The sequence below is a fragment of the Meles meles genome, chromosome 3 (assembly GCF_922984935.1).
Source record: "Meles meles chromosome 3, mMelMel3.1 paternal haplotype, whole genome shotgun sequence".
Classification (NCBI taxonomy): Eukaryota; Metazoa; Chordata; class Mammalia; order Carnivora; family Mustelidae; genus Meles; species Meles meles.
Genome location: NC_060068.1, coordinates 156,645,276 through 156,666,506, shown reverse-complemented (window position 1 = coordinate 156,666,506; position 21,231 = coordinate 156,645,276). Strand labels below are relative to the sequence as shown.

The following is a 21,231-nucleotide window of genomic DNA, read 5'->3' as shown; positions in this document are numbered from 1 at the left end:
CCCTTTCAATTCCTTGTGTGGATATATGGTCTTCTCACAATTCATCCAAGGGCGGCTTCCTTACTTTCTAAAATAATCCCAGGGGCACCTGGCTGGCTCACTTCAAAGAGCACGGGACTCGTGAACTTAGGATTCTGAGCTGGAGCCCTCTGTTAGGTGTAGAATCACTTAAATAAATAAAACGTAAAGAAACAAACAAACAAATAAAATAATCATAGGTACTTCGTTACGTGAAACTCTGTACTTATGTAATACATTTCCAAATACATCTTTCTATGTTATATATGTTTCTAATTATATATTCCACATGTTTAAGAATATGTATTATATGTATTTCTAAACATATAGGTTTCTGAACACGCATACACATAAGCCTGTATCAGATGGCTCCTTGTTTATTTCAGATGGACTAACTGCTCTCTTCAACCGTTGGTGACATTGCAGCGTCTATGGATAAAAAGCAGAGTTGCTTCTTGCCTTTCTGTGAGGTGCACTGCTGTTAGGCAGGCCCATGAGGATGGAGAAGACGAGGTCACCTGCCAAGTAGCGTCAAGTCTGATAGGGAGAGGAGTTGTATATGGTAGAATAAACGTTAGCCCAAGGTGGTGAGGCCAAGCACGGACCAAGGCAGTTCTGTGTCAAAAGGCAAGGGACGCCAAGGAAAGAGTTAACATGAATTGAGCAGCTGTCCGTGTATTATCTTATTTAATCCTCACACGGGTCCCACGAGGTTGTATTATTCTCTGGACAGGGGAAGCTTCAGCACTGAGAGGGAAATTTGCTAGAAATAAAGCAAATGGGGAGAGGGTGCAGGCTCACTCTCTCGCATCGTGTTCCTCCGACTAATTAAAAGTTCGTGTTTGCCTGAGCTGCCAGTGGCAGTGACCCTCCCCACCCAGTTCTTAATTAGATTGTGTTCTTGACATCTCTTTGTGTGGCTGCTCCTTCATCACGGACGCTAGCATGACACGTTGCGTTGTGCCAAACACTTCCTGCGTCTGGACAAAGAAGCCTTTGTTTCTGCACCTTCGCTCTTACTGAACAAGGAGGACCCTTGTTTTTGTTGAGATACTTTGTGGAGCTGTATTCGGCTGTGCCCGTTTTTAGTGGGGCAAAGCTTTGACCTGTTTCTACTGCTTGTGCCCAGTAGGAAGGGAGCCTTCAGCTTTAATGAGCCCAGAGCGATGGGCTGACGCGGGGCCCCGCAGCCTTCTACCTGCTCTGCCTGTGACAACGATGCTCTGGGGTTGGCATTCTGATGACCGAGTGGCAAATGTTGTGATTTTTTTTTTATTATTCTTTCATGTTTCTTTACAAGAAAGGGAAGATTTAAGTGGGATTCAAAAGGTAGAAGAATTAAGTCCCCCCATAGTTTAGAGATACCTTCTGAGGTTAGCTTGAATTAGCCGAAAGTCAAAAACTACACTGATATAAAACAACGGAGTTTTATAAAACAAATAAGAGCATAGTTTGTTCTTCTGTTATCTCTTTATAGTGTTATTTTGCATCTCTTTATAATCATTAATAATGGTATAACCAAAGATTGATTTGATGGGGTCCTTGTTTTTTTTTTTTTCTTTTTAATTTTAATTACTCCCTCCTGCGTGGATTGGCATTGAATGTTTAAAGAGCTGCCAACATTTTACTGTTTTATTCTAATCACATGATGAACTGTCGATATGTTCCTTGTGTGGAAAAAAGTTTACTGGAGTTGAGTGTTCATTATCTTCACTCTAGACCGTTTTAACAAGGAAGGAAATAAAAAAGAGCTTGGCACGAATGTGGGCTCCTTGCCTTATGTAAGCTGGCTTACCTCCCACCTCCTGTGGGTAGAGCAGAAAATGGAAGGGGGAAAATGGGGGTGCGAAGCTCCTGCCCACGGCTCCAAATGGAAAGAAATAGGATTCCATCATGTTTATAAACTCGTGAGAGAAGTGAATGACCATCCAGGCTCAGAGGCCATCATTTTTGCCCTTTCTGCTTCATGCCTCTGATGGTTTATGCATCTTACGTCCCCAGATGCTCTTCAAGAAAGAGGAGCAGCTTCTCCCGACCAATAGGCACTCAGAGCCATGCAACCGTCATAGTCAGGGAATGAGGCCCAGGACCCCCTTACCGGGCAGAATTCCATTGCCAGATTTTACTCTAGAGTGACCCCTGGAGGTGAGAGAGTAACCGTGCACCGTTAGGCGAACGCAGGATCCTGTAAGACTCAGGAAGCCACAGGGAATAGGTTTTAGGAATTTATCTGAACAACTAAATTCCTTTAGACCATTTCTTCCAGGAGATGATGTACTAGCATTGGCAGGGACCTGGACTAGAGTATGGGAACATTTTGTTTTGCTTTGGTTTTATTTAAATTTGTGCTTTATTGTTTCCTCTGCACATTTTGCTAAATTTCTAATGGTTATCATAAACTTTATTTTCAGTGTTCTTACCTTTTGCTTTATTTTTAAAGAAAATGAGTGTTGAAAGTGGGAAGGCTTTGAGGAAGAACAAAGAAGTAAGTCTTGGTTTCTTTGTCCAATCCCCCTGACCCCACAATTTCCTTGGACAAGGAAGAGAGGAATAACATTCCAGGTAGAGGGAACTACAGGCTCAAAGAACCTATGTGCATAACATGGAAGGCACAGCAAGAGTAAAGCTCAAAAAGGTGGTTTGGGTGCAAATTGTGAGGGCCTTTGAATGTCATAATAGTTGGGAGTTTGGACTTTGTTCCACGGACAATAGGGAACCCTCAAAGTCTTCAGGAGATGAGAGATGTGATCATATTTATTGCTCAGACAGGTGGCTCTGGTATCAGTGTGGAGAATGGATTGGGAAGGAGTCCAGAATACCAGTTAGGAGGAGTTTAAATCGTTTAGAAGAGAGAATGATGGCCCAAATTAAGGCAGTTTCGGTATAAATGGACATATAACCAATCTAGGATTGGTTAAGAAAAACTATGTTGGAGAACATATTCAAGAGACTTAGTCATATGAAGGGCAAAAAGATAACTTGAAAGAAAATAATGCCTTAAGGTTTGAGGCCCAGACCAAAAGTTATCACAAATCCAGAAGGGGTTCCTTGGAGGAGAGATATTCAGTGTGTTTTACGTCAGATATGCTGAATTTGAAGTGTCCTTGTGACATCCACATGAAGGTGTCTAGACAGATAGAATCTTGGGGTTGGGGCTCAGGATAAAGGAGGAGATGGAAGATGAATATTTGGAAGTCATCAGCATAGTGAGGACAGGTGAAATTCCTTGTCCTGGGAATTTTCCCTGTCCTGGGAAATTCCCTATTCTACTTAGAGGAGAGAGTATAGCATGGAAGAAGCGATGGCCCAGGACAGACCCAGGATGAAACCTTGAAGTGGAAGAGTTGCCAGGAAGGAGACTTAGGCGGAGCCATCCGAGTTAGAAGGACCACACTGTAGAAGCCAAGAAAATTGTATTCAAGAAGGAGCAGTTGTTTAGAAAGAACATTCTGGGATGCCTGGGTGGCTTAATTGATCAAAGCGTCTGCCTTCGGCCCAGGTCATGAGCCCAGGGTTCCGGGATCGAGCCCTGCTTCCGGCTCCCTGCTCAGTGGTGAGCCTGCTTCTCCCTCTCTCTCTATGGTTTCCCCTGTTTGTGCTTTCTCTCTCTTTCAAATAATTAAATAAAAGAAAAAAAAGAAGAACATTCAAAGGAAACATTAAATTTTGGCCATGAGGAAGTCACTGATGGCCTTTTGACAAGACCGTTTCCAAGGAATGAGAGGCACCAGTGAAATCCTAGTCATTGAGACATGGGCAGGAGACAAGGAAGGATCACTGAAGCACAACAATAGTTCTTGGGAGTTTTGGTAGTAAAGGGAAGAAGAGAAATGTAGCTTGAAGGGGAGAATTTCTATTTGCATAGTTCAAAGTGCTTTTGCATTCAGTAGCTTACTTGATTCCCAACAACTCAGGAGGTGGGAAAGGCAAGTATTGATAAGCCTGGGAACAAAATGAGGTTCAAAAGTTGGTTAGAAGGCTCACCCATCGTCATCTAGAGCAAATAAGTGGTGGGAGAACTGGGCTTAGAATCAGGTCATTTGGCTCTCGGTTCAATGATCTTTCCACTTGTCAAAACAGAGCGCTGCGGAAATGTTTGCTCTGTTTGGAAGCTGGTTACAGGAGGGCATGGCGCTCCTTGTTAAAGGGGTTTTGATCTTCTATTTTTATTTTTTTAAAATATTTTATTTATTTATTTGACAGAGATCACAAGTAGGCAGAGAGGCAGGCAGAGAGAGGTGGGGGAGGGGGAAGCAGGCTCCCCGCTGAGCAGAGATCCCAATGCGGGACTCGATCCCAATGCGGGACTCGATCCCAGGACCCCAGGATCATGACCTGAGCTGAAGGCAGAGGCTTTAACCCACTGAGCCACCCAGGCACCCCAAAGGGGTTTTGATCTTATCCAGGGTGCAGTGGGGAGCAACTGGAAGGTTTCGTACAAGGGAATGCCATGTTCGAGTCGATACCCACGGGAGACAGATTTGGCAGTGAGGTGCAGCATGTGTTAGTGGAACAGAAACCCCAGGGGGTAGGCCACAGGAACATGACATCAAACTGGACACCGTTCAAATAAACATCTAACTGCATTCTGAGAAAGTCGTTTCCCTTTCAATTCTGTGGACCCTCTTCTGTTAGTGTTTAGGAGAGGGCATCAGTTTGCTGGTAGTTTTTGACACGCTTCAAATACTCTCTAATCCCCTTTTGAACGAAGAGAACAAGCCTCAGACTGGGAACTTCTACAAGCAATGTTGTCTCGCTAGAAATGAATCACGTTGCTTTGCGTTTATTTTATTTGTATGAGTACTTTCCAGTATCACCAGAAGTACTGATTTCCCATTTCTTATTATTATAGAAAGGTTACTATCAAATACATCTAAATGAAACAAGTTAAACTAAGGAAAGATGTTAAGGCAATTCTAAGACGGGTGGTGTATCCATGTGGGAAAAAACCACTAGGAATGTGCATTCTAATAACTAAAGTTTGGAAAATTCTAGTCTTGGAGGCTATTGCAATAGCTGTAATGAGGATTTAGTTCCAGGTGAGGTGATGGAAGCGGAAATTGAGAAGAAGGTTCTGATGGATATTTTAAGGGAGTTAAAAAAGAAGGGGACAGTTATCTACCTGGGGTATTTTCTGCATCATTTCTTAGGAGGCTTATGGCTGCAACCACAGATAATAAGCTTCAATCAAAAAGGCTGTGCAATACACAGAGTTTATTATCTCATATAACAAGAAGCTCCAAGGTAAGAATCTAGGATTGGTTAAGTCAGAGGCTTATTGACCTTACTAAGGACTCAGCTTCCTTCTACCTTCCAACCCCAGCAAAGAAGCTTTGTCTTCATGGTCTCAAAATGGCTGACATAGTTTGAGCAAGAAGATATGTCTTCTGGTGATGAAGAATGAAGAGTAAACACACCTTCACCTTAAGGCATCTCCACCAAAATATTTTCTTTCAGTATTCGTTGTCCCCAACCAAATCCTCATTACTGCTATTATCGTCACACATGATGCATCAACCAATCGCTGGCAAGGGGAACTAAATGACCATAACCAACCTAGAATAATTAGGATTTATTTTCTGAGTTAGGGCTAAAGATCCTTTCTTGAAGAATGGGTTTCTCAAGATAATGGGGTCTCTGGTAACACATTTGGCTGGTGAGCAGTCAACCATGTCCGATACAACTTACACTAATTATCTAATGGAATTCCTCAAATTAACCCTTGAACAGAAGTGGGAAGTTCTTGAAGCTCATGGATTTTATTTTTAAACATTTTATTTAGCTCTTCTCTCCATGTGTTGGATTAAGGCAGACCGAAATACTTCCACTGCAAAATGAACATCTGGTTTAGTGATGCACATGGAGGGTGCGATGCGGAATGTCTGAGGAGACAAAGGGAAACAGAGCAACAGATCATCATAGAATCAAATATTGCTTTGAGAAAATGCACTAAGCTAAGACTCTTACCTTATTTTTATGACATGTCTTATATTTCCCTCCTGGGTTGGTCTCCTCTCTCCCCGATGCTGCACCCAGGCCATTTCCCTTCTAGTCTAACAATTCTGGTGCCATCTGGCTCTGCCCCTCTTCCTTTATTGCCATCTGCTCACCTCTTGGTCTTTCCACCACCTCCACTGAGGTCTCGGGCACCTTAGCTACACTTCATTTCTGCGAGTGTTGAGGCTGGCCTCCACGTCTGGGTATATAACCCTACAAACTAGCTTCTCAGTTTCCTGATCGCTGTGACTCCACAAGCCCTCTCCCCACTTCCCTAAACTCAGTATGCAAACAAGGAGACTTAAAGGTCTGCCAGCCCAAATTCAAACCACACCAAACAAAAAGCTGTCGCCTCCCCCCCTGCCCCCCCCCCCCGACTTCTAGCCACCAAAGAAATGCTGTTGTCTCCTTTTACCCAAACTGACTAAAAAAGGGGGTTGGGGCTTATTGGCCATTACTGTTCACTCTGCCCTCATCTCTTCGCATCCCAACCCAGGGCAGCCCGGATGGGCTCTGCTCCATCAGCCTTCTGACGCCACTCTCACCACAGCCGCCAGTGAGCTGTTAAGTGGGGAGCCTGGGTGGTAGGCATTTTTCAGTCCTCACCCTCCCCACAGGGACACTGTCTGGGGCACCTGAGTCCCTCCCTCCCCTTGAACCTGCCCCCACCCACCTCGTGATTCTGGGGCTTGCTAAATCTCCAGGCACCTCTGCCCTTGCATTTCTTCCATCTGGGCATCTTGCCTCCCACCGGTCCTGTAAACACTGGTGCCCCTCAAGTGTGTGTCCTGCTCTCCCTGAGTTTCCCATGAAGCCTCCCCCCCCACCCCACCTCCCAGACTTCCTCCTCTCACCGCTGAGAGGCTGACGACTCAAAAAATCGTGACTTGGCCCCAATTCTCTCCTCTGAGCTACCAACTTGTCTGCAGAAACAGATGTCCATAAACTCCTCAGCCGGAGCATGTTCAAAGCAGCGTTCATCCTGGCCATGTCTCAACCAAGTTAGACATGAGGCTTGGTCCTCGACTCTCCCTCGGCTTCGCATCCCAGTCTGTACACTCCACACTCCTGGAGTTGTTCTCTGAATGTCCCCTTAATCCCACCACGGTGGAGTGAGTTCAAACAGCACCATCAGCCCTCCCACCCCCCACCCACTCTCTGCTCCCTGTCTTGGCCCCTCAGGTTTGTTCTTTCCAGAGGATAGACTCAGAAATCAGGCTGCCTGAGCTTGGATCCTGGTTCTGCCACTAACTCTAGCTGTGTGACTTGGACAATTTACGTAACCCCTCTGTGCCTCTTTCTTTATCTGTAAAATTGGAACAATAGCAGTATTTATTTCATAGGCTTGTTGAAAGCATTAAATGAGTCAATGCAAGATGTTTAAAACAGTGCCTGACCAGCATTAAGATTTTGTATTATTCCACTCAGTGCCTCAAGCCTTATGGCTCAGCCACACTGGTGAGCGTGTAGCTCTTCACACTCTGCAACATTTCTACCCAAGCTTTGGTGTTTATTTCATTGTGTAAGGCTCAGCCTGGTTAGAAAATCTGGGCCAGGAGTCCCTTCTCTTTCCTCCTGTGATACCCCTTTATTATAGCTGTAGATGAGCTTGCTACATTGTATTCTAATTGGCTGTTTATATGTCTTTCTTTCCTGCCAGTTCAGAGAAGGGAGGGACGGGATCTTATCATTTTCACATTAGTTCTAGCATAGCAAATGCTGCCTAGCGCTTGAATATTTTCCAGATAACTAAGAAATAACTAAGTAAGTAAACAATCGTTTCATGTTTTTATAAGTTACAGGATTTTTAATCATTAATTTGTAGAGAAAAAATATTTGTGACCGGGACTAGAAATAACTCCTCGAGGATATCCCACCAAAAGTGCTCATTTTGGTTTTGTTTGAGGTGGTTTGGTTTGGGCTGGGAGAGCTTTAAGCTTATTCCTTAACAGGGTGAGGGGAGGTTGAGGAAAATTTACAGATACAAGAGAACAGAGTGATGTTCCCTTGAACAAAGGTAGAGAGTGTCGGGAGTTAAGATCGTCAATCCAGATCTGACAATACAGATCATTCCCTGAATCTTCAAGAAAGGAAGTAAGAAAGGATGTGGGGAACAGATGAGTTTACATAGAGATCTTATTTAAGAGCTTCTGTGTTCTCCGAGAAGTAGGAGGCTTCACTCAACTAGAACGCGGGGCAAGAAGGGAGCAGGGAAACCGGGAAGAAGGACCGACATTTAAAATGGGAAAGAAAGATGACAAGGAACAAGAACAAATTAGGGGAGGAGCAGACGCTACCCTAAATCTTACATGTCTGCCCTGGAATCACTTCAGGAGGAGGGTCCTGCTGGTGTGAGGGATCTGGGGAGAGGGCTTTCCTAGCAGGATCAGCGCTCGCCCACAGCACCCACGGCGCAGAGCTGTCCCAGGACTACACCTGCTGGGGCTATCCCTGGCCTTTCCAGGAGGGAGCAGGGAGAGCTGGACTCTGCCTGGGTGAAGGGCGCTGGGAGTGGCTGATTTGGGGTTCTCATTAGGGACCCAGCCAGGGTCGTCTCCCACCTCTCCTGAAGGGTCACCTGGGTCGGCCAGCACTGTTAGGTTCCTCCCGACTGGAATTGCTTTCACAGGGTTAGAATTAATTCATACTTGAGAGAAATTAGTCACTGCATGACTGTGACCTGTACTGTAAATCATCTGGTTGGTTATATATCTCTTGGTATGCTTTTGTTAGACGGTCTTCCTAGACCTAGGTTAACTAAACAATTGGAACACAGCGCCCCCTCGTGGTCTTCAGGCCTCACTGCACCGTTTTCAGGAAAATATCTGAGCATTATGCCCATAGAAAGTGGGGCTGGGCCGCGAAGGAAAGAGACCAGCGCTGAGACGTCAGGGAAGCGCCTACCGAAAGACACAGGGAAAGACCAGCCTTTCTCTTACCTGGGCAAAAATGCCGCCTCGGCCAATTAGAAGCCCCATGCGTTTGCAATCGTCATGGATTTCATTGACTTCTTCCCGGGGAAGAGGCTGGCAGCTCACCTGCAAATACATTTAAAATATATTTTCTAGGGCACCTGGGTGGCACAGTTGGTTGGGCGACTGCCTTCCGCTCAGGTCATGATCCTGGAATCCCAGGATCAAATCCCCCATCAGGCTCTCTGCTCAACGGGGAGTCCGCTTTTCTCTCTGACCCTCCCACCTCTCATGCTCTTCTCTCTCTCTCTCCCTCCCTCTCTCAAAATAAATAAATAAAAACTAAAAAAAAAAAAAAAAGAAAGAAAGAAAAATAAAACTGTTAATTGCTGGATGAAGTCTTTTTGGGGGTGGTGTTATTAAAAATATTTGTTTTTATCCCAATTCATTCCAAATGCCTAAAGAAAAAATGAAGTTGAATGCAGATAGCCAGGGAATCTTGGCTCTGCCAATGGCTATCCTGGGAATTTGGTTCTTTCCTAGCCAAATTTGGAGTCGGCTTTATTGATGTGGTAATTCTCAACTGTTCACTTTGTTTTGCTCATGTAAAGGGCTCATTTCAAAGTCCAGGAAATGGTTCCAAAGTTACACAAGGGCATGAATGATCCAGGCCTTCCCTGGGCCATAGCGTGGCTAGGACAGCTGGGGTGGTGCTGGCTGTCCTCTTCTCCCTGGCTTGTGGAATTTGCTCTTTCTTCCCCAAGACTTAATCCTCCAGGGTTAGGAAAAGTAAGCCCTTGGCTGAGGGGTAGGGGTGGAATGGTGTTGGAAGGGTGGGGGTGGTGGTAGGGAGGGTGATCAGAGGCGGTTTCAGGTTACCAGGCATCAGAGGTTGTCTCTCCCTGGGGGTCCAGACATGCCACTTCCCCTTTGGTGGCACTGGGCTGGGGGCCGGCACCTTTTCTGTGTATCTCCTGTCTTCAGAGCCTGAGTACAGATGCCTCCCTCTGACTTAGTCATTTCAAGTCTGGCTGTGTGTCTGCACACCCCGGAAGCCTTTCCAAACTACAGATATTTGGGGCTCATGATCGGCCTATGGAATGAGAAGGCTTGGGGCAGGCCGGGGCATCTTGATTGGTGAAATGCCTGGCAGGTGCCTGTGTGGGAATTGCTGCTGTGATCCTGTCTTGAGCAAGGGTTTGTCTTCTGTGACACATGGCTGTGGTAGCGTCAACACAGGTCTGGCTCTCTGGTTCACATGGAGAAGGAGGCATGAACCTGGCTCCTGGGCGAGCCCCTGTCATCCTTGTGAGACACAGGAGGACCTCCTCTAGGGGTCCCAGCTTTGTCCTTCTCAGGGCTTCTACCCACCCTCCCTCTAGGCTTCAGTATCCTTTCCCATCCCCCAACTCATGCCCCAACCCTGCCTTCCTGCTTAGATCTCAGTGTCTCAGCACAGAATAAGACTGGACCTCTCAGAGATATCGCATTGTTGTCTGTCTTAAAGCTTTGAGATAAGGAAAATAAAATTCAGACTTTCAGATTGCAAGATGATGAGGACCTGGGCTGGGGGATGAGACCAGGATCTTCTCACTGATCCTAAAATGTCATCATGCATTCCTGCTTGCTCTTGACATTCTCTTCAAGTAGACAGGGAAGACTGAACTATGACAAAATAATTGAGGTAAACTGTGAGAGCCGTCAAGTGGTCAGATACGGTGTGGAGATCAGTGAGAGGTCAGAGGGCATTCAGCACCCTCTGGAAAGGTTTCCCTAGGGAAAGTTGAGTTGGTGGGGCCTTGCTGGAGAGTGAGGGTCTGCACAGGTGGAGTCTGGCTTCACTCTGGACTGGGCCAGCACCCACCCTGCTCCCTTGCCCATTTTATCATCCCCTAGCCTCAACTGCTGTGACTCATTGAACATCTTGTATGCATTCCACAGAGAAGAACAGGGCAGAAAACTCTGAGGGACAGCCCCAGGACAGCTGCTCAGGCCCTGTGCTCAAGCCTGTGTCCCAGCTGCTTGATAATCGAGTGGGGAAGTTCTAACTGCCCCCTGGGTGGGTGTGTAAATGTCCCTTCATGTTTACCTTTTTCCTGTCCTCCCCCATAGATTTGCAGTTAAATAAAATAATCCATAGTTACTGAGAAAAAACCTTAAACTGAAATGGAGGTGCATGAAGTGGAAAGTTTTCTCTCCCCCAATCTTACTCCTAGGTTTACTCCTTGTTGATAATTTCATGTGAACAGACACTTTTTCTATTGTGCAAATACATCTATATACATATCCAGAAAAATGAGTCCTACTTTGCAATGGTTTTCAATTTGGTCATAACAATTTACAGTCTATCTTAGACATCTTTGCATGTCATTGTATTTGGACCTCATCTTCTTTTTTTAAAATTTAATTTTTAATTTTTTTAAACATATAATATATTATTAGTCCCAGCGGTCCAGGTCTGTGAATCACCAGGTTTACAGACTTCACAGCACTCACCATGGCACATACCTCCCCAACTGGACCTCATCTTCTTAAAGGTTACCAGCTATTTCATAGTTTGTTGGTAATTTGTTTAATTTTCTGTTGTTGGATATTTTTGTTGTTTCCAATTTTTTATGATTATAAACAATGCCACAAACATCCCTGCTCATCTATATCTTTCAAACGTCTATCAGTATTTATTTTGGGCATATTTTTAGAAGTGGAATCGCTAGGTCAAATGCATACATTTAAAATGTTGATAGATGCAGGCAAATTGCGGTGTAAAGGGCTGTACCGATACATGTCCTCACCGACAGCAAATGGGAGCTTTAATTCTGGGTTATGGCGGACAGTGTTATAGGCAAGTTCTGAGCTGTCATAATTATGCGAGCATGGTCTGAATTGCTGCAGGGACCTGAGCTCAGTCAACACACACTTTTAAAGTACTTACCATCTGCATGATTCCTGGCCTCAAAGGTGTATAACTTATTTAGGAAAGTAAAATATTTCTATATGAAACCTCCATCAACAAATACATGGTTTTGAAAGATCTTTTCAGAGGAGCTTTTTAGGGAATGGGTGCTAGAGGGGTTCTCTGAGGCCTGGAGCCCCAGTCTAGGGGAGACACAAACAAGATAGGGAGGAGTTGATGAAGAGTTAGATCTGGAAGAAGGCTAGGACTCCCACAGGTAGATACAAACAGGAGAGTATTGTGGTCCATGGCTGGGGAAAGGTTCGAGTGGCATTGGATGTAGGGAAGTGAATGGCATTGAATGGATGTTGAATAAGGAATGGACAAGCTGGGATGTAAAGCTGGGTGGTCAGTCTTTGGAGCCCGTGTTTAATATTACCAAATGGCAGAGCTCATTCAGTAGATTCTATTTGATAGCCAGTTTTATTTTTTCTGTCACACAGTTTGCACGTCTTTCCAATGAACATGTAACTCTGCCATTGTGGGATGGATGTACCACAGTTTGGCTTGTGGCCATGAGGAGGATGCTGAGGTTTAATCATGAATGATGAGGTCCTGGTGAACATTTTGCCCATTTGTCTCTGAGTATGCAGAAACTGGGTTTGGAACAGCGGGAAAGACAGGAACACTTTCTCTCTCGTTGGGTTTTCCTCTGTGGTGTCTCGACTTTAAAGCATAGATTCTTTGGGGGAGCTCCTGCGTTGGGGACTAGGATGGACTCTTCTGAGCCTTAAAACAGCTCTGGATTGGACCACAAGCTGAAGATGAGTATTTGTGGCTTATGAGCCAGAAGGCCTCCTCTCATGTTACTCTTATTTTGTTGTTCTCTTCCCTTAGCTTTAAAATCTTGTTTAAACATTCCAGTTTTGTACTGGCTCTGCTGTGTGGCGTTAGTGGAAGAGTCTTATATCCATAGTCTGGTCTGAGTCCTAAAATAATTGAGCATTAACCCTTCTCAACTAGGATGCTGTGTTAAGATCAAATAGCAAGAAAACACTTAAGAGAAAGTTGGATAACAGTTAGGGTGAAGGGGTTAGTTAGTCTGACTTTGTTAGCCTGGTGCCAAGATTCTCCCCTGTTGCTCCCCTCAGTGGGTCTAGGCTTTGCTTTTATGAAGGGGAGGGACACAGGCTGCAGGGACAGCCATGGAGACACAGGGAAGGATTTGAGAGACTTGGCAGAAACAGGATCCACAGAACTTGACACTAGAAACAAGGAGAGAAGGATTTTCAAGTTGTTTTCTGGTGTGGAGGCTGGATAATTGGGAGAAGAGTGGAGGGTGAGAAACCGAAACCGCGAACTTGGAGGAATAACTGGTTTGGAGGAAAAAGCCAAGTTCAATTGTTGTCATTCTGAATTTGAGGTCACAGTGGGAAATGTCATCAGAAAGTCACACCCTGCCTGGTTACTTGGAGATTGAAAAATATTCACAAAGAGAAACATTCAAAATCCTATAAATCCTTAATGTCCTCACCCCATAACATCCTCACAACTCTCTCCTGGCCTTCTCCCTCACTTCCATGAGTTCTCTGGGCCACCAGCCACTCCCCAAGTAACTTCCTCCCTTCTCCATATCCATATGTCTGATTCTAAATATTCAGTTGTCACCAATATTCTTTGCCTTGAGCGGCAGGAAAAATACCAGCTCCCTGTTCTAAATGCCCTCCCTCACTCTTCTAGACTCTTGACCTGCTGGCTTTTGGCACTCCCCACTTGTCTTTGCTGGGCTTTGCTGAGTCTCTCTGGCCTTGTGTGCTCTCCCTGAGAATGAATGAAGTGACCCTGTGGCTCATGCTTCTTACTTTAATTCTTCCCAACCCCAAGAAGTCACAGGGAGCACGGCAGATCAGAACCTACCTTGTCCTTCACCATTTCTATTCCCATCATGAGGCCTTTGCCTCGGACATCTCCAACAATCTCAAACTCATCCCGCAGCTCAGCAAACTTCTGTAGCATGTAGGTGCCAACTTCATGACTGTTTTCCTGTAGCTTTTCTTCTTTAATCACCTGTTTAGAGAAAGTCGCAAATGGCCTTGCATTAAAAAAAAAAAAAAACAAATTCTAATATTGACTGAGAAGCATCGAGAGATAAATGTGTATGACCTTCTTTATAGAAACTTGACCAGATATTTGGAATGAAATTCTAATGGGACCAGGTCCTGTACAACAAAGAGCTTTGCTGTAAGGAGAAAAAAGAGGCTTGATATAGCAGATATGGTCCCCAAACCCTCCTCATCTTCCGGGGTGATTAGAAATTTAGGAAAGAGTAAAGACATATCTCAATGCAGTCTATAACGCCGATGCCATTATCCTGAGGTTCATTATTGCCCGGCCTGGCTGAGAAGTAGGATATAGTCGTGAAGAAGACAGTGCTCTGAGGGGAGACCTGTCACAGATTCTCGTGCTACTGGGGGCTTACTGGTCTCTGTGGAGTGGCCCTCAGCCAGGCACACACTGTCATTGCTTGAGTGTCCCACTACAGGGCAGTGGCCTGACAGACTGAGTGAAGCCCTGTGTGGGCCCAGAGTCAGGGCCCTGAAGATATGAAAAAATTTTCATCTACTTCCACTCATGGGAGACACCTGTGATTTTTATCTCCTACACACAATATACCACATTTATATTTAGCTGATAATAATTACATGACTTAAGACCTGCTTATTCACCTAAATCCTCTCTACCGGGTTGTGGGGACGCAACACTTAAACAAAAAGTTGGCAATGTCTATCAAATGAAGTAAATGAAACACTCCTCCCCCTACTTTTCATTTTGTGATTCTATCCTATTTGAAAAAAACTTTTTAATCAGCAAGGGAAGCTTTTACTTACTTAATTTTATTTAGATATACTCAAAATTTTTAAATCGGTGAATCATGTGCCTCGTTCAAAAATCAGAATGTATGAAAGTGTACGCAGTAGAGTGGTCCTCAATGACTCCCGTCCCCCAAACACCAAGTCTCCCTCCCCACAAACAACCACAGAGAGTCGTTTCTTGGGCGTTCTTCCAGTGATACCCTGCACGTACTTCAGCAAATGCTCTTATTATGCACGTTAGCAAGGGCATTTATCAGAGGAGTCAGCAGGGAAATTGAGGGAGATGGTCTGAACAACAGCTGAATTACCTCATTGGTCCCGCTGAATGCAGTTTCTCTTTATGACTGTACCACCAAAGGAAGGAAGACAATATAAGGTCAGGCCAAAATTAACCTGAATTCAAGGATAGCAGTTGGTGACTATCCATCACACAGCACTCAAATAAAAAGAAATTTCAGTGCTCTCAGCTAGTGACCTTTTCTTCTATTTCCTATGCATATGAGGTTGATTATAAATTATTTTGTATCTCATACTTCAAGCACCAAAGTAGAACTTTAAAAAGGAGTGAAGGGGCAGAATAATCAACTGGAAATTGAACTTAAATGCATGGACTGGTAATTACCTCTTCACTTGAATAATGTGATGTGACAGAGCTCAGATTGTGTGTGTGTGTGTGTGTGTGTGTGTGTGTGTGTGTGTGTGTGTGTGGTTTTGAAGTAGCCATTCTGTGACATGAGAGATGTTGATGTGGCTGTTGGAACATACCTCGAGCACCGCTGACCCAATGGCACAGGCCATGGGGTTCCCTCCAAAGGTGTTGAAGTGAAAAAGGCGTGTAGCCAGAGACTTGGCAATCTCTAGGGGGAGAAGATAAAAGGTGAGTAGAGAGTGAGATGTTCCTACCTATCATCTCCCATCACACCATTTGAATTATATTGACTTTTGGATTGTATTAATAATGTATTTCATGGCATCATATCCAACGCATTCTTCGTTCACCAGAGAGTGGAGGTTATGGATGGAATTACATGTCTCCCTGCCCTACTGACCCCTCTTCAGATGTTGAAGTCCTATGCCCAATGTGGATATATTTGGAGATGGGGACTTTAATGAAGTAATTAAGGTTAAATGAAGTCACAAGGATGGGGGCCTCTATAGCACTGGTGTCTTTCTAAGAAGAGAAAGAGACAGTAGAGCTCTCTCTCTCTCTTTCTCTGAGGAAAAGGACATGTAAGGACACAGCAAGAAGTTGGCCATTGGCAAGAGAGATCTCACCAGAAATCAACTTTGATGGGCCCTTGATCTTGGATTCCAGCTTCCAGAACTATAAGAAAATAAATATCTGCTGTTTAAGCCACCCAGTGTGTGGTTTCTTGATAGGGTAGCCCTACAGTGGATCGGGAAAAATGGCTTATTCACTCAATGAGAAGTGTGATAACAAAATCTGTATGTGTTATATGAGTTGAAAAGTACCTTAATGTTTGATTTATGAGAATTTACATGGGATCTTCATTATTAATCTTTCTTTCTATATTATACTCTTGGGACTAAGAAGGAAAATTTTTTCTTTTTTAAAACAACATCAAGGATTTTGTAACATAATTTCTGGATTGTTTCTGGGTGAGCATATATTTGGTTCATTATACTTTACTTTCTACACCCACGTTTTAATATCTGTAACAGGTAGAAACACAGCATGTCTGATTACATATTGCTTCATTTTCCCTTGTTGTTGTGACCTATAGCTTAGAAACTCCTGCTTCACCCTACATGTAGAAGTGCTAATCACTGAAGGAATTTTGCTTATAGCTGAGATTTGCATAAACTGGTTTTTTTTTGGTTTGTTTTTTTTACCTGAAACCTACATCAGTTGAGGAGATAAGGAAGTACAAACAGAAATGCCAATGTTATGTTTAAGATTTACAGGAATGGGGGGCACATGGGTGGCTCAGTGGGCTAAGTCTCCCTTCGGTTCAAGTCATGATCTCAGGGTCCTGGGATGGAGCCCTGCATCAGGGCTCCCTGCTCTCTGCTTAGAGCGGAGTCTGCTTCTACTTCTTCCTTTGTGTTCTCTTTCCCTCTCTTTCAAATAAATAAATAAAAATCTTAAAAAAAAAAAAAAAAGGTACACGACACCACCAGATTCCTGTAGACAAAGAGCAACTGACCAAGGACAAAGAAGTTACAAGAGCTTTCTCAGATGTCTACAGACATAGGTCACCTTTGTCTCCAGCCCCTTTGTGCTTCCCTCTTTTGCTAACAAACAAGGAGTTTAGACTTCCTGCCCAGGGGAGACACTCCTTAGGATGATAATCTACCATCTCCTCAGTTTCCTGGTTTTTGTGCCCCCAATCTCGCCTCTCAAATTATTGGCCTGTTGTGTGGAGAGCAGAAGGAGCTTTATTCATTCCATAAAAACACTGAAATATCAGAGCACTTAATTATCCTTTAGTATCTTTAAAGTGTGCTTCCTCCTGGTGGGAAGAGCAAAATGGTTTAAAGACTTTTAATGATAAACAGTTCATAAAAATCATTTTCTGTACAACTTCACTACAACTGAAAATAAGGTTTATTCTTATGTTCATTTTATAGAATATTCTGACTAAGTGAGATGTATTATATTTGGCTGCTTTGTTGATGAGACAGAAACAGAGTAAACTGTCCACTCTGGACCCTAACTTTATAACATATGGGAATAGCAAACCCAAGGAAGATTCTCCCTCAAAACATGATTCCCTTGGAAATTTCACAGTTAGCTTCAGGTTGGTTAAAAAGGGTCTCTTGTGTGGGTTTTGTTTTTGTGGCACGATTTCCTATACTTTGTTGGAGTGTGAGAACCCTGGCTTGCATTGTGGGCATGGGAGAATTAATCTTGCTTCCAGCAAGAGCAAAAAGGACTGGCTTTCTTCCATCTCTTCCACGATCTGGCAGACTGTCTCTCTTTATTATCGCTTCGGAAATGCATGTAGAGTTCTCACCACTGTCTTCAACACACACAAGTTCTGAAACACCTGTTTTCTACCATCGCTGATGGGAGAGACCCAGAAGAAAATGCAACTTCCCTGTTGGCCCTACCTGGGCTTGTCACAACTGCTGCCATGGGAAAGCCATTCCCAATCCCTTTAGCCATGGTGACAATGTCTGGCAGGATGCCATGGGTTTGGAAGCCCCAGAAGTGAGAGCCCAGTCTTCCAAATCCTGTCTGCACCTGATGGAAATAAATGCCAAATCATTGGAAATCTTTCAAGAAATGATGGCTTTTCTGACTGTGATCACTTCCCTCTCTTCCTCTTCCTCTTCTGTATCATCACTGCCAGTCATCAGCATCACGATCTTTGTAAGATCATGGACACAACACTTAATCTGTGTCTGAGCTTTCAGTTATCAGAACACATTTACTAGCTTTGTGGGATTTTGGACATATTTCTGAAGTCCTCTGAACCTATGTAAACTCTGTTAAGTAGAAATAGTAATAGCAATACATCGCAGGGCTGCTGTGAGGGTCAGATTAGTAAGGCACATGAAAGGAACATTCTGATTATCAATCCTTAATAAGGATCTCCAGTGGGTAAGGCAGCAGGGGAGAAGCTGCAGTTATAGGGAGGGGATTGGGGTTGGTATGGCTGCTGCCTGATAAAATCGGGGCACGAGTTGGCTCAGTCAGTTGGCCCGCTGACTCTTGGTTTCGGCTGGGTTTGTGATCTTGGGGTCCTAGGTTTGAGCCCGGGTGGAGCTCCATTCTCAACAGGGAGTCTACTTGAGATTCTCTCTCTCCCTCAGCCCCTCCCCACAATCATGCTTTCACTCACTCTCTCTCAAATTAATAAATAAATCTTCAAAAAAAACAGTGATAAAGACCCATCTTAGAAAATTCTGAAAGTCATATATTTTTAAAATTCAATCTACTTTCTCTCATTATTAGTCCAACTGTGGCAGCTTCACTAAGTGCTGATTCCAAAGGTTAAAACTGATTCTCTTGCTGATGTAGCAAATTGTAAATCTTCTTCTTCTTCTTCTTCTTTTTAATAGCAGTTAACTTTCTTCAGGACTATGATTGGTTTACATTCCCTAAACTCCCAGCAGCAGGTCAGGGAAGGAGGTGGGGTGGTTTGGCCGTGTGTATGTGTGCAGTACTCTGGGGGGCCATCCCGGCCACTGGGGTTATCAAAAACCTGGCTGCACATGAGGAAATTACCAAAAAAAAAATTGCAGAGGGGACAGCCCAAAGACTGCCATAGGGAATGTTTAGTTGAGCAAAAATGTTCAGGTGGAAAACAGCAGGACTGAAACAGGTGGGAAACATAGTCACAAGAGCCCACCTGTTCTTGGTGGGTGGAAGTACTTGTTTGTAGAATCATGACTGAGATTGAGAATCTCATGACTGAGATTCTACATCTCATGGAGGGGCTGAGGGAGAGAGAGAATCTCAGTCACCCAGGAATGAGCCAGGGGCTCTCTGTGGTCCTGGGGACCATCCTCTGGTACTTTGACCTCTGTTGCTATTCTCAGCAGACAAAAGACTACTGTCTTCGATATACCCTAATATGAGGTGTCATTATGATGAAATTGTTACCTTTAAAAAAGACACAAGCTAAAGCTTGCAGAGTTGATGAATTTTGTTCTCTTTGGAGTGTCCCCTTGGTGCTACTGTATGCTTATTCCTCCAATGATATCTTAACTTCAGCTATTTCAGAATTTTTTTGGAACTCGTTTTTAAATATCTGGAATGGTGGCCCTCTCCTTTCTTAGGGGCTGCATCTTTTTCTTTTGTGGGGGGAGGGGCAGAGGGAGAGACAGAGAGAATCTTAAGCAGGCTCCATGCCCAGCGCAGAGCCCGAGCTGGGGCTTGATCTCACGAGGCTAAGATGGTGACCTGAGTCGAAATCAAGAGTCAGATGCTTAATCTACTGAGCCACCCAGGAGCCCTGTGCACTTTTTTCCTTTTAATATCTTTTCCAAACAAGTTTTTTTTTTTAATTAAGGTAAGATGAATGCTGCCAGACTGGTTAATACTATTTTGGCAAAATTAGGATGAAAACTTGGTTATGAGATTAAATTTCCTGTGTGGTTTTTGAGCTACCCCTGACACAGTCCCCACATGAGAACGTAGAAAGTGCCTGCTAGCCACTCATTTTATAGACTCCAATTTGGATATTTAAGTTCTGTTGTGCTTGTTAAATGGACCAAATAAGCCACTAACCAACCAGTCCACTAGCAAAGGCATCATTAATTCATACCCTCACCCTGGAATTCCCACAGGAGATGCTTTTGTCTTGGATTGTGGAGGGAGGTTCAAAGAAGTTTCTCCCTGTGCCTTTCCTGCCCTGGCTCTCTACCCACAGCCGGTCCACAGCTCACCTCATCTGCGATGCACACGCCTCCCCGCTCCCGCACCAACTTGAACGCTTCCTGTAGAAACCCCTTTGGATACTGGATGACTCCATTTACACCCTGCAAAAGACCAAACCAGGGTGTCCTCTAAGAACAGCATAGTCCTTTGAAACTATTAAGAAGATAAAAAGAAGCTAGATCATTATCATCAGTAGTATTAGTAATACTAGAAATTTTTAAAATGATCTTTAGAACAGGTCCAACCGTGGGTGAAGAGAGGGACCATTACTCTATGCCATTCCTTTGGGGAAAATGAAGCAAATGCTTATTTCTGAGATTAGAAACAAAGTGGATGAAGGGGATTTGGTAAAATTGACGAGATACTCCCCCTGGCAGTGTGGGTATTAAACAACTAAAGTTTGCTGGGGTTTCCATTTCTTCAGAATTTTAGGAATTCAGTAGTTTCATCTATCTGTTCAACCCAGTAATGCAGGAATTTTTGAAGGTCAGTAGAAAATCAGGGGCCTCATTTTTTCAAGGAGACCAAGAGAATGAATTGAATTTGGAGAGGGACACAGCAATGGTCACTTAAATATTTTCGAATTCTCTAGAATATCTGAGTTAAAACTCTCTGATAATTTAAAAGTCAGCCAATTAATGTCTAAGGTCAATATACCCACTTGAATTGGCTCTGCAAAAAATCCAGCAATTGATTTGGCCACAGAAGTGTTCAGAGTATCTTTGAACTGTTCAATATACTGGTCTTTCGCTTGGCAGCAGTCTGCAAAAAACAAGAACCACCAACAAACAAACAAACAAACAAACACACAAAACATAGCATTTGAAGATGTGAGAATGGCATTCAGTAGAATGGGGGAAAACAGAAAAAAAGAAAAGAGGATGAGTAGATTGATTAGAAACCTTAGAATACAGTAAACAGGAAATGAGGGCATAGAATTCTAAAGGGGGGACATTCTTTTGGAACAACTTGCACTTTAGTTTGAGCAAAGAGAGTAGGAGAGCTATAAAAACATACACAAACTACTTCAGTCCCTTCTGTCTCAGGGAAGAAATGCCCCAAAGTATCACAAAGTCTGGAATACAGAGCTATTTCACCCAAGAATGCCTATCCTCTCAACTGGTTAGATTTAATTCAAATGTAATTGGAGTGTGGATTTCATCTATTTGAAAATAACTCTATTTACCT

General features: G+C 43.8%; 1 protein-coding gene across 2 annotated transcripts in view; it reads right to left on the bottom strand.

Annotated features, from left to right (window-relative positions):
• Window positions 1–5,112: 5,112 nt before the first annotated feature.
• The window catches only part of AGXT2 (alanine--glyoxylate aminotransferase 2), a 34,600-nt gene continuing 18,481 nt past the window's right edge, over window positions 5,113–21,231 (bottom strand). For both annotated transcript variants that reach the window (XM_046000826.1, XM_046000827.1), the window contains 7 exons: window positions 20,705–20,805; window positions 20,052–20,144; window positions 17,769–17,901; window positions 15,459–15,550; window positions 13,738–13,887; window positions 8,955–9,053; window positions 5,113–5,900 (listed from right to left, as the gene is read on the bottom strand). In XM_046000826.1, the coding sequence (XP_045856782.1) occupies window positions 5,793–5,900; window positions 8,955–9,053; window positions 13,738–13,887; window positions 15,459–15,550; window positions 17,769–17,901; window positions 20,052–20,144; window positions 20,705–20,805 (776 nt within the window). In that variant the 3' untranslated portion in view covers window positions 5,113–5,792. The remainder of the gene's footprint in view (window positions 5,901–8,954; window positions 9,054–13,737; window positions 13,888–15,458; window positions 15,551–17,768; window positions 17,902–20,051; window positions 20,145–20,704; window positions 20,806–21,231) is intronic.